General features: G+C 46.1%; 2 protein-coding genes across 4 annotated transcripts in view; one reads left to right on the top strand and one right to left on the bottom strand.

Moving 5' to 3' along the window:
* Window positions 1–13,833, top strand: part of cmss1 (cms1 ribosomal small subunit homolog) — an 82,340-nt gene that overhangs the window by 24,646 nt on the left and 43,861 nt on the right. The window lies entirely within an intron of this gene.
* LOC106586698 (filamin A-interacting protein 1-like) overlaps window positions 1–13,833 on the bottom strand; it is a 35,038-nt gene that overhangs the window by 8,398 nt on the left and 12,807 nt on the right. The window contains exons 1-2 of one of the 2 annotated variants that reach the window (XM_082969140.1): window positions 10,256–10,375; window positions 5,644–8,416 (exon numbers count right to left, since the gene is read on the bottom strand). In XM_082969140.1, coding sequence (XP_082825266.1) covers window positions 5,644–8,097 — 2,454 coding nt within the window. In that variant the 5' untranslated portion in view covers window positions 8,098–8,416; window positions 10,256–10,375. Of the gene's footprint in view, window positions 1–5,293; window positions 8,417–10,255; window positions 10,376–13,833 lie in introns of those variants that run through there. The other variant, XM_014174244.3, reaches the window with a different exon arrangement.

The following is a 13,833-nucleotide window of genomic DNA, read 5'->3' as shown; positions in this document are numbered from 1 at the left end:
TAGGCCAGCCAAACCCAAACCCGGACGACGCTGGGCCAATTGTGCGCTGCCCTATGGGACTCCTAATCACGGCCGGTTGTAATACAGCCTGGAATCGAACCAGGGTCTGTAGTGATGCCTCTAGCACTGAGATGCAGTGCCTCAGACCACTGCGCAAGTCGGGAGCCCTTTTCTTTGAAGCTTAAAAGTACTATTCCTTATTTCCCTCTGTAGCGTACGTATGCTCTGTATCTGTCTCCGTCACAACTTTGTGTGTGTTAGTGTGTGTGCTTCTAAAAAGAGAGGCTGGCAGTTTATCTGACCCTTATTATCCTTGACTATCTCGGCGTAGGCGATATGTTTGTTTGTGGTTGAATTGCTTGCCCAAATAAGGCTACGGACTCAGTTTATTTATTTTCACATTGGAACACTGATCTTCGAAATAGATCACGTTTGGGGAAAATGTTACCATATAAAGTAGGCCTAACCTCACTGAGTACTGAGTTGAAGTTCCCCCTCCCTTCGGTCTAGTCTACTACACAGGGCTGCTCCCCTTCGGTCTAGTCTACTACACAGTGCTGCCCCCCTTCGGTCTAGTCTACTACACAGGGCTGCTCCCCTTCGCTCTAGTCTACCACACAGTGCTGCTTCCCTTCGCTCTAGTCTACTTCACAGTGCTGCCCCCCTTCGCTCTAGTCTACTACACAGGGCTGCCCCCCTTCGGTCTAGTCTACTTCACAGGGCTGCCCCCCTTCGGTCTAGTCTACTTCACAGGGCTGCCCCCCTTCGGTCTAGTCTACTTCACAGGGCTGCCCCCCTTCGGTCTAGTCTACTTCACAGGGCTGCCCCCCTTCGGTCTAGTCAACTACACAGGGCTGCCCCCCTTCGGTCTAGTCAACTACACAGTGCTGCTCCCCTTCGGTCTAGTCTACTACACAGTGCTGCTCCCCTTCGGTCTAGTCAACTACACAGTGCTGCTCCCCTTCGGTCTAGTCTACTACACAGTGCTGCTCCCCTTCGGTCTAGTCTACTACACAGTGCTGCTCCCCTTCGGTCTAGTCTACTACACAGTGCTGCTCCCCTTCGGTCTAGTCTACTACACAGTGCTGCCTCCCTTCGGTCTAGTCTACTACACAGTGCTGCTCCCCTTCGGTCTAGTCAACTACACAGTGCTGCTTCCCTTCGGTCTAGTCTACTACACAGTGCTGCTCCCCTTCGGTCTAGTCAACTACACAGTGCTGCTCCTCTTCGGTCTAGTCTACTACACAGTGCTGCTCCCCTTCGGTCTAGTCTACTACACAGTGCTGCTCCCCTTCGGTCTAGTCTACTACACAGTGCTGCTCCCCTTCGGTCTAGTCTACTACACAGTGCTGCTCCCCTTCGGTCTAGTCTACTACACAGTGCTGCTCCCCTTCGGTCTAGTCTACTACACAGTGCTGCTCCCCTTCGGTCTAGTCTACTACACAGTGCTGCTCCCCTTCGGTCTAGTCTACTACACAGTGCTGCTCCCCTTCGGTCTAGTCTACTACACAGTGCTGCTCCCCTTCGGTCTAGTCTACTACACAGTGCTGCTCCCCTTCGGTCTAGTCTACTACACAGTGCTGCCTCCCCTTCGGTCTAGTCTACTACACAGTGCTGCTCCCCTTCGGTCTAGTCTACTACACAGTGCTGCCTCCCTTCGGTCTAGTCTACTACACAGTGCTGCCTCCCCTTCGGTCTAGTCTACTACACAGTGCTGCCTCCCTTCGGTCTAGTCTACTACACAGTGCTGCTCCCCTTCGGTCTAGTCTACTACACAGTGCTGCTCCCCTTCGGTCTAGTCTACTACACAGTGCTGCTCCCCTTCGGTCTAGTCTACTACACAGTGCTGCTCCCCTTCGGTCTAGTCTACTACACAGTGCTGCCTCCCTTCGGTCTAGTCTACTACACAGTGCTGCTCCCCTTCGGTCTAGTCTACCACACAGTGCTGCTCCCCTTCGGTCTAGTCTACTACACAGTGCTGCCTCCCTTCGGTCTAGTCTACTACACAGTGCTGCTCCCCTTCGGTCTAGTCTACTACACAGTGCTGCTCCCCTTCGGTCTAGTCTACTACACAGTGCTGCTCCCCTTCGGTCTAGTCTACTTCACAGTGCTGCTCCCCTTCGGTCTAGTCTACTACACAGTGCTGCTCCCCTTCGGTCTAGTCTACTACACAGTGCTGCTCCCCTTCGGTCTAGTCTACTACACAGTGCTGCTCCCCTTCGGTCTAGTCTACTACACAGTGCTGCTCCCCTTCGGTCTAGTCTACTACACAGTGCTGCTCCCCTTCGGTCTAGTCTACTACACAGTGCTGCTCCCCTTCGGTCTAGTCTACTACACAGTGCTGCTCCCCTTCGGTCTAGTCTACTACACAGTGCTGCTCCCCTTCGGTCTAGTCTACTACACAGTGCTGCCCCCCTTCGGTCTAGTCAACTACACAGTGCTGCTCCCCTTCGGTCTAGTCAACTACACAGTGCTGCCCCCCTTCGGTCTAGTCTACTACACAGTGCTGCTCCCCTTCGGTCTAGTCTACTACACAGTGCTGCTCCCCTTCGGTCTAGTCTACTACACAGTGCTGCTCCCCTTCGGTCTAGTCTACTACACAGTGCTGCCTCCCTTCGGTCTAGTCTACTACACAGTGCTGCTCCCCTTCGGTCTAGTCTACTACACAGTGCTGCTCCCCTTCGGTCTAGTCTACTACACAGTGCTGCTCCCCTTCGGTCTAGTCTACTACACAGTGCTGCTCCCCTTCGGTCTAGTCTACTACACAGTGCTGCCTCCCTTCGGTCTAGTCTACTACACAGTGCTGCTCCCCTTCGGTCTAGTCTACTACACAGTGCTGCTCCCCTTCGGTCTAGTCTACTACACAGTGCTGCTCCCCTTCGGTCTAGTCTACTACATGGTGCTTTTTATCTGAGCTGAGTTTTCCTGTGTATCATTGGATTAGACTGCAGCCACCACACACACACACACGGGCCTACAGAGAATACAGGCATATGCTCATGCTGGGGTTGTGGTGTGGTAGAGATGAATTGGTGATGACATCAGCCTGTGAATCTCACTGATCCAAGCACACATATGTTGGAATTTACTGCTGTTTTTTCTGTCCCGTTAAACTCTATTGGTTTGTGAGCCTCTTAACACAGAGGATTTAAAAATCTATTCTGACACTTTTCAACCTCATTCATCATCTCCAGCACCAAACCATTGTCTACATATGTGAAAACAGCACATTTCTATGATCTGTGGTTAAAAAGATAAGGTCCTAAAAAAATGCTTCTGTGACATCACAGGGTATGATTAAAAGTAAAAGACGGTGATTTTCAAACCCTGAAAGTTGTTTCTAGCCAAAGGGAGGGGATTTTCTTGCTCCCAACGCCACCTCTAATGTCAGTGTTTGAAAATAACAGTATACAAAATGTAAAGTTTTGAACTTTTTAGGTAATTTTTTCCTACAAAACTTCAATGTACTGTTATCACATTTGTTGACACTGGTATTGTGCTGGAGATGATGCAAAATGAGGTTGAAAAGTGGTGGAGTTTCCCTTTTAGGTCTTGGTGAGTATTAAAAATGAGAGCATTTAAAAAAATATCCAACTTCCAACTGCTATTTTCAACCAGTTCAGAGTTACAATGACCACGTCTACATGCGCTCAGTATTCTTAGTAGTAACTCATATCACTCTTCAGGTCTTATTCAGGATAAGCTGTTTACATGCACCTTTTGATATCCCACCCGCGAGTATCCCTCTAGCCATGAATAAACAGAATATTCCTAATTTAAGTTCATATGAGTTAAATGGAATAGTAACTGAAATATGGACACTGACTGTAGGCCTATAACCTCTTACATGTGATATAATATGAATTCCTGCACAATTATGCATTTCTTGCAGTAAAATTATAGAACAAATGTTAATTTTGTCTTGAACAGGAGTGGAGAAATATGTTTTCTTTCAGCATCTCTTGAGAAAATGTGAATGTGTCTAATGTATTGTCTTTGACACGGTAATGCAAGCAGACAGTATTTCAACAGCATAAACAACCTGGTCTCAGAGCATTTTGGATTATTCCGTAAGTAAATCGGAGACACTCCATTTCGTATGATATGTTACAAATTACAATTCATTATTACATTTTACGAATGTGCAAAATGTATGATATGTTAAGAATTCTAGCTAGCGTGCTAATGTTAGCTGGGTTAGGGGTTAGGGTTAAGTTTAGGAGTTAAAGGGTTAGGGGAAGGGTTAGCTAAAAGGGTTAGCTAACATGCTAAAGTTGTCCGTGATGAGATTCAAAACAGACAACTATACCGGTGTTAACTAAATTACTAATGCATTCATTCTGTCAATGTAAGACATTATTCTGGTGAGCACCACTATATTTAGTCTCAAAGGGCAACAAGTTGTGACAGAAGAGAAGCTGCATGTATCTAACTATAGTTGACAAACAATAGCCTACCAAATGTCGGAAATTATAAATTGCCCTACCAAATATCCGGAATTATTAGCAGAAAGTTGTCTAAATTAGGGGTGAATGTAGCCAGTAGGCTATACAGTCCAGTATGGAGGATCAGCAAAATAAATGATAAAGGAATTATAGTGGATGGAACTGTGCAGGTAGCCTAGTTTTTGAAGTGATTTGTTTGTCATCTGATTGTCAATCATCCATGATATGCAAAACTGAGCCTGCGCAGACCGCAGTAAATGGGATGAGATGTTTACATGCCACAGTATCCTGTCTAAGATCCGCATATCCCAGGCATCTTATCCGGGTTTAATAACTAATCAAAAGGGAACCATTGTGCTCACCCAGAAGCTTAGCTGGTGCGTGAAACCCGCAAATTTATCCGGGTTTCTCATAACCCTTTTTCTCCCCAATTTCAATCTTGTCTCATTGCTGCAACTCCCCAACGGGCTCAGGAGGGGAACTCTATGGGACTCCCGATCACGTCCAGTTGTGATACAGCCCGGGATTGAACCCGGGTCTTTAGTGACGCCTCTAGCACTTCGATGCAGTGCTTTAACTGCTGTGCCACTCAGGAGGCCCCGGATATTATGTTTTATATGCGTCAACTCAAGTATCCCGAATAATAGTGGGATATTGGTGCACATGTAAACATTGTCATTGTTTAAGTATTTCACAGTGAATGAGACTCATCAGAAAAATATATAGCCTAATTAACAAACGTGGTTAGCCTAAGTAATATAAATATAAAATACATGCTATTTTAGACTTGTAGTCAAAATATTAATTAGGAAATGGTCTTTAGTAAATGGACAACAGGGGAAACAACAAAAGAAACCAAACTGTTTTTAATGGTTAAATGTAACAATGTATAGTGAATTATTAAATGCACATATCAGAAATGTGGGAGGCTATATTTGTAAGTAGTAGTCTTGAATAGATTTAGGTGACCATTTACATCCAGTGCAGGTTTGAGTCCAGACAGGATTAGATAAGTGCTTTCTCATGCACAGTTATGTAACAATACACTTATTATGATGATGATGTGGCTGTTCAGACAGGCTGGTTAGGGCTGATTCTCTGTTGCTTTTCTGGTGAAAGGGACTCAGGGTTGGGTAAGGAAAGCTAGGTCACTAGAGGCTGGATGGAGGTGGGCATTTCAATCATAAGGGCAACTTACTGTAATGTATGAGGGTCGTGCGACAGGGGTGTTGGCAGGGGTTATAGTGATGCTACTGGTGATCTTGCTGCCGCCTTTGATGTGGCAGCCGTTGGTCAGTACTGGTGTCCTTGGTTCCTGTTCGGGGGTGTGGTACGGTCCCCCAGACTGGCTCTGAGTTATACCATTAATAGACTGGATATAGGGGCTCCCAAGATGGATGTGGATCTTGTTGTCCTCTGTGGTGATGACGCTGGGACCAGTGCTGTTAGACCTCTGGAGCTGCCAACCGTTCTGTCTCTCCGGGCTCACAGGGAACATGGCTTGACCTATGACCTCACTGGATTCAAGCGATCCAGTACTGACTGTTACCATCTTGATGGGAGAGCCGGTGTGGTCAGGTGACACTGACCTTGAGGAGTCTGGGGACTTTACAGTGATGGGGGTCATGGTGAGAGGGGAGAGGACTCTTTCAGGGCAGCCAAACCCCTCTGGGGGCAGGGAGCTCTTTGTTCTGGCATCTGGGGAGATGGCAGCATTTGGGATGATGGTGATTCTCTGTTTTGGTGGGGCTCTGCTGGTGGGGATAACTGCGGTGCTGGTATAGGATGCGGCATTGTCGGCGGTGGGGCTGCTGATATCCAGTGTGGCCGTGTTGTGCCTATGGTCCGGCGTTAGCTTGATGTGTAAGGGCTGCCCTGGGGTGTGTGCAAGCGTCACATCTCCTTTCTGGACAAAGTTACCCTTTAACAATTTGCCGTTAATGGTATGGGGATTGTCCTTGTCGTTGGGTGAAAGTTTGCTGAATGGCCTCACATTACTGTTTTGGTGGTTCAAGCTTTCAATGCTTGTTAGCGGAGGCGAGTTGCACATAAGGTCAAGATCCTGGTTTTGATTTGGGTCCTCTCCATCGATCTCCTCATACAGTTTACAGCTGAGCGCCAGCGGAGCCAGGCTCCTGTAGTCAGGTGGCAGGGTGTCTGCGGGCTCCGTCTGCACCTCCTTGGTGGACAGGTGGAGGTCTGAGAAGCGTCGACCATTCATGCCGGGCCGGAGGCTCTTGCTGAATCGCCGGTACCTGTCCAGCTCATGGGTCAGTCCCTCCATCTCTCTGGCCAGCTCCCTGTTCCTGACCTCCTGCTGGGTCAGCCTCTTCTGCAGGGTAGAGCTGTCCATTTGCACTCGACAGATGGACTCCTCCGTCCCCATCAGCCACTGGACCTTCTCCTTGAGAGCCTCCAGCTCTCTTTTGAGGAGAACAGACTTGACCTGCTCCTCCTGAAGTCGCCTGAGGAGGAGGTGCTCCTGGTTTCTCTCCTTCTTCTCTGCCAACTGGTACTTAGAGACCTCCTTCCTGGACTCCTCCAGCTCCACTGCCAGGGCCCTGGCTCTCTCCTGCTCCTTGGACCACCTCATCTCCAGGGAATCAAAGTCCTCCTCGGCCTTCATCAGTTCACCCTCTACCACTCCCTTCTGCATGAATCTCCTGCTCAGTCTGTCTACCTCCTGGGTGAGTTCTTTGACTTTATTCTCTTCTTGTTGGTAGCAGTGGTTAGTGTTGTCCAGCAGGGGGATCTTGACTTCTCGACAGAACTCCACCCCTTTGACCTCCAGGACCTGAATCCTCTTTTTCAGGGTGCTAACTTTTCTCTGCAGATCCCCGCTCCTATCCTCCTCTGCCCTCAGCCTCACCCGCAGCTCGTCCCGGTCTTTCGCCACTCTCTGAATCCTCTCCTCGAGCTCTGCTTTAGACCTCAGTGCCTTGCGGCTCTCCTCAATGAGTTTCTCTGTGGCTGTCGACACACTGTCACGCTCAGCCTGCAGTTTCCCATCCTTCTTCTCCTGGAGTTTCTCCTCTGTTTGCCTGACTCTCTCGGACATGTTCTTCCTCTCTTCAACCAGCACCACCGTGAGTGTTCTCAACTTGGCAAAGTCCAGTCTCAACGCCCCCTCTGATCTTTCCAGCTGGCCCTCGATGACTTCCAGTTCCCTCACCCGCACCTTGAGGGTATACAGCTCTCCAGACAGCTGCTTGGTGCTGGCCCTCTCCTTCTCCAGGCTTCCCTTCAGAGCACTGCACTCCTGCCTGCTTTTTCCCAGAGCCTCCTCCAGTCTGTCCAGGTCACTGATCCGATCATTCAGCTTGTCCACCTCAGCCTTCAGGCTTCGGCTCTGGCTGGACTCCCTCCCCAGTTTGCGGTCTAGGTCCCGGCATTGGTCTCCCATGCGGATCAGCTCCTCGTCCTTTCCTTCCATCTCCACCACTCTCCTCCTCAGCTGTTCCACTTCTGAAAGCAAGCCAGGGGTTGTTGCGCACCCTTCTCCCCTGTGGCTTAGCCTGTCCCTCAGCTCCTGCAGCTCCTCCTCTGCCCTCTTGAGGGCGCTCCTGGTCCCCTCCAGCTCATCCAGCTGTCGGCTGAGTGCGGCCAACCGCTGTCGCAGCTGTCGGTTCTGGGCATCCTCATTGGCCATCATGGCTTCCTGGTTGAGGTGGAAGTGGGAAGCTTGTTCGCGTAACTCTGCTTCCAAGCGAATTACTTTAAGCTCCTGCTCCTTTGCCCTGGAATGGGTGGAGTTTAGCTCCTGTTGGGCGTGGTCGTCAATGTCCGTCAGTTCCTGGACACGTTTGCTCTGCTGTGAAAGCTGATCTGTAAGGCGTTGCTGCTCGTCAATGACCAACAATGCAAAAGACTTGAGTTTAGTCAGCTCTTCCTTTAAAGCAGAGACCTCTTTCTCGCTCTTTTCCTCCTTTCTTTCCCTGTAGGCTTTCTCCTGGATGAGCAGCAGCTTCAGCCTGTAGAAGAGGGACACAAACAAAATGTAGTTTATATTGAAAAGTGTGGTTTAACTTAGTGATGTAGGCTAACATATTTAAAAGTCTACAACTAGACTTCTGTTCAAGGTTTACAAGCTTTTACATTTAATCAAGACATGCAATGGCTGCCTGCATTTCTCTCTCATCTGAATGCAATGTTTTCCAATGTGGAAGTCCTCCCACACTCTTTTCCACTACAGTACACTGCTGAGCTGGTGAGCTACCATTCAGACAGGAAATGTACCATGTCCTTGACGGAGACATAATTTCCTCCCTGTTCCCTGGCCCTCCATGCTCTCTAGGAACAATCTCTGTTCCTAGATGGACAACCCGTGTTATCCATCTCATTTTCCTCCGGTCTCCACGGCCCTGTCCCGCTGGTATTTGCGAGGATGTTTTGACTGGCATCACAGATGGTGCTTTGTCAGGGAGCAGTTGGTTAATTAAGGGGTTCCTCTACCCCTTAGTACCCTCTCTACTGCATCTTGTCCTGCCTGTGTACCTACTTTGATAGGAATTCCCCCTTGTTCCACAGGCAATTACAGACTGGCTACGTTTACAAAGTCCTCCAGATTTCACCATATACACCGGCATAAACATGTTGGAAAATACATGCACAAACACACACACTGACATTAGCATGCACAAAGCTGATATAAGTTGACTTTTTTTAACATTAATTTCATATTCATTTTTTTGTGTTGTAAAATCTTTCCCATTTATAGCCTGGTTACGGATGCCTATAGGGTTTCTATAGGGCTAGCGTGCGGAGTTACATTGAGGGTTTCTGACGTTTTCTGTAAGGTCTTGCATTGCGATGTATTATGTTTGATTCATTTGCAATGCAATTTAGTAGTTTATTTTCTCTAAATATTTGGGGTTGTTTTTATGAGCATTTTCATGGCATGTCATAAGTTTTACGACAGTACAGAAATGCTAATGAGCTTGATAACTGTCAGTACTCAATGGGGATTTTCTTATACATACACACACACACACACACACACACACACACACACACACACACACACACACACACACACACACACACACAGGCCCAAAACACACACACACACAGGCCCAAAACACAGCCTAATTCTACAGTAGCTAGACAAACTGGTCACAAAGTTTACCCTTCATTTTGTACTTTTCCAGGATTCCTTCATGGAAAAACTGAATGCTGTGTTCTATTAGTGCTATTTAACTTAATACGTTTGAACTTGGCACATCTTCTCACTGAAAATTCCCAACTGATTTATCACCAACATGGTTTGGAATGCTGTAAAATCCATGCCGGGAGCGTTGTGGGAAATGTGAACTGAGTTTGGGATTAGCTCATCGCTCTACCGGTAAATGTGATTAGTGCTAGTAACCATACTCAACATTTTGTTTGTCTGTGTGTGAATATGTAGGCTAATGTAGCCTATCATTTCTAGTAATATCAATGAAGAGGAATATTTGATCATGATGATTTGATCATGATTTAGCAGCTGTATTACTGTTATAGGATACCTTTTCTCTAGACTGGATGTCTTTTTTTCTAGACTTGTCTGATAAGTCAAACGTATGGGTGCAATTTCATTTGAGTGTTTGACAAATACTTTAAGCCTAATTTAGCATGTTATCATGATTTTGTGTCATAAATCTATGCTATGTGTAGGCTAATAAGAGCAGATCTAAATCCATCACTGGATAGCTAAATAATTACTTGCAATTTTAGGAGTAATTTGCAGAACCTAAAAGTAGGCTAAACCATTTCACCCACTCATACACACTATTCTGTAGCGTTTTCCTTAGTTCATCTGGGTTTGTTCCTACCTGATCTGTAAAGTCTCGGGATCAATTCCTATTCCCTCCGCTCACCCACCTCTCCTTCCCGGCGTTCCTCGCAATGTGGGCATTCCAGGCAGAAAACTAACATTATGAGACGTGTTCTCAACACACTCCCAGCCAGACAGCACAGCCCTACAGCACATTACATCATCAACAAGACCTTATAAGGGGCTCTGACAGCCTCGTGTGTGTGTGTGTGTGTGTGTGTGTGTGAACGCATTTTGAAAGATGTGTGTTTGTCATGTTTGTTACTTTTTTATCTCTGTGTTCAAACATATACATATATATATTTGTGTGTGTGTGTGTTGGAAATCAGCCCATTCCAGATGAGGTCATGTTGCAGCCATGCCAGAGGCTGAAGGGAAGGACCGAGGAAGAGTGTACTCCGAGAGAGAATGAATGATAGAAGAGGGACCTCACACTCCATCTCAGTTCTAACAAGTTACTTGGCAACGCTCACATTAGTGTAGAGTACAGTAAGGACAATGCTGTGTGTGTGTGGAGTAGAGGTCGACCGATTATGATTTTTCAACGCCGATACCGATTATTGGAGGGCCAAAAAAGCCGCTGCCGATTTTATTTCCTTTTTTAAAATTTGTTTTATGACAATTACAACAATACTGAATGAACACTTTTTTTTTACTTAATATAATGCATCAATAAAATCAATTTAGCCTCAAATAAATAATGAAACATGTTGAATTTGGTTTAAATAATGCAAAACAAAGTGTTGGAGAAGAAAGTAAAAGTGCATTATGTGCCATGTAAAAAAGCTAACGTTTAAGTTCCTTGCTCAGAACATGAGAACATATGAAAACTGGTGGTTCCTTTTAACATGAGTCTTCAATATTCCCAGGTAAGAAGTTTTAGGTTGTAGTTATTATAGGAATTATAGGACTATTTCTCTCTATACCATTTGTATTTCATATACCTTTGACTATTGGATGTTCTTATAGGCACTTTAGTATTGCCAGTGTAACAGTATAGCTTCCGTCCCTCTCCTCGCTCCTACCTGGGCTCGAACCAGGAACACATCGACAACAGCCACCCTCGAAGCAGCGTTACCCATGCAGAGGAAGGGAAACAACTACTAGTCTCAGAGCGAGTGACGTTTGAAACGCTATTAGCGTGCACCCCGCTAACTAGCTAGCCATTTCACATCGGTTACACCAGCCTAATCTTGGGAGTTGATAGGCTTGAAGGGGTGGAACGTTCCAACAGGAATCTGTTCCAAAAAAAGTAAAGTAAAAGGTTGCCAACCAACAATGCATACAAAGTAGCAACGCATACAAACCTAGCTAACTAGCTGCTGAATAGGCATCAACTCACCACGTAGCTTATTCTTAATGTTTGTCCATAGGCAAACAGACATGTGAGGACAGACATTTTTTGGAATAAACGTGATGAGTGAAAAACCACTCCCTACCCGGTATCTTATTCTGCCGCTATACAACTTTGTATGCGTTGTTTTTTGGAAACCTTGTTATTTACAAAGTTTTTGGAATAGATTCCTGTTGGAACGTTCCACAAATTATACCCACCCAGGTTGAAGTCATAAACAGCGCGATGCTTGAAGCACAGCGAAGGGCTGTTTGAATTAACGCTTACGAGCCTGCTGCTGCCTACCACTGCTCAGTCAGACTGCTCTATCAAATCATAGACTTAATTATAATATAATAAACACACAGAAATAAGAGCCTTTGGTCATTAATATGGTAGAATCTGGAAGCTATCATCTCGACAACAAAAGTTTTTTTCTTTCAGTGACATACGGAACCGTTCCGTATTTTATCTAACGGGTGGCTAAGTCTAAATATTCCTGATAGGCATTGATGTTTATGGTTAGGTACATTGGTGCAACGACAGTACTTTTTTCGCAAATGCGCTTGTTAAATCAACACCCGTTTGTCGAAGTAGGCTGTGATTCAATGATAAATTAACAGGCACCGCATCGATCATATGCAACGCAGGACACGTTAGATAAACTAGTAATATCATCAACCATGTGTACTTAACTAGTGATTATGTTAAGATAGACTCATAAAAAAACGATCAAATGCTAGCTAGCAACTTACCTTTGCTTCTTGCTGCCCTCGCGTAACAGGTAGTCAGCCTGTTAATCCTTGTGGAGTGCAATGTAAGGCAGGTGGTTAGAGCGTTGGACTGGTAACCGAAGGTTGCAAAAACGAATCCCCCTGAACAAGGCAGTTAACCCCCGTTTCTAGGCCGTCATTGTAAATAAGAATGTGTTCTTAATCTGACTTGCCTAGTTAAATAAAGGTGTAAAAAAAAAAAAATCCAGTAAATCGGTGGCCAAAAATACCGATTGTTATGAAAACTTGAAATCGGCCATTCCGATTAATTGGTCGACCTCTAGTGTGGAGCTACATGTTTGTGCTAGCCGCCGAGCCTGATAACCTGACATCATCGTAGGTCTGCAATCACATCCGTGTGTGTGTGTGTGTGTGTGTGTGTGTGTAGGTATGGTCTCTTTCTCTCCATCACTCTCTCTTTCTAATATATGGGACAGATGCATTGTGAGGCCTATGGCAGCTCTAATCCATATAAGGTGTTCTATAGGTGTACAGAAATGCTTTCTCCTCAGGAACCCTGGCTGAGGAACAACACGCACGTGCGCAAAAAATACACTGTGCGCACGTGCACACACACAGTACCAGTCAAAAGTTTGGACACCTACTCATTCAAGGGTTTTTCTTTATTTTTACAATTTTCGACATTGTAGAAAAATAGTGAAGACGTCAAAACAAAGAAATAACACACATGGAATCACGTAGTAACCAAAGAAGTGTTAAACAAATCAAAATATATTTGAGATTCTTCAAAGTAGCCACCCTTTGCCTTGATGACAGCTTTGACACTCTTGGAATTATCTCAACCAGCTTCACCTGGAATGCTTTTCCAACAGTCTTGAAGAAGTTCCCACATATGCTGAGCACTTGTTGGCTGCTTTTCCTTCACTCTACAGTCCAACTCATCCCAAACCATCTCAATTGGGTTGAGGTCGGGAGATTGTGGAGGCCAGGTCATGTGATGCAGCACTCATCACTCTTCTTCTTGGTAAAATAGCCCTTACACAGCCTGGAGGTGTGTTGGGTCATTGTCCTGTTGAAAAGAAATTATAGTCCTACTAAGCGCAGACCAGATGGGATGGCGTATCGCTGCAGAATGCTGTGGTAGCCATGCTAGTTAAGTGTGCCGTGAATTCTAAAGAATTCACTGACAGTGTCACCAGCAAAGCACCATCACACCTCCTCCATGCTTCACAGTGGGAACCACACATGCGGAGATCATCTGTTCACCTGCTCTGCGTCTCACAAAGACACGGCGGTTGGAACCAAAAATCTCACATTTGGACTCATCAGACCAAAGGACAGATTTCCACTGATCTAATGTCCGTTGCTCGTGTTTCTTGGCCCAAGCGAATCTCTTCTTCTTATTGGTGTCCTTTAGTAGTGGTTTCTTTGCAGCAATTTGACCATGAATGCCTGATTTCACGCAGTCTTCTCTAAACAGTTGATGTTGAGATGTCTGTTTCTTGAACT

This window comes from Salmo salar, chromosome 25 (genome assembly GCF_965601325.2).
Source record: "Salmo salar chromosome 25, fSalSal1, whole genome shotgun sequence".
NCBI lineage: Eukaryota > Metazoa > Chordata > Actinopteri > Salmoniformes > Salmonidae > Salmo > Salmo salar.
This window is presented reverse-complemented; position numbering and strand designations above follow the sequence as displayed.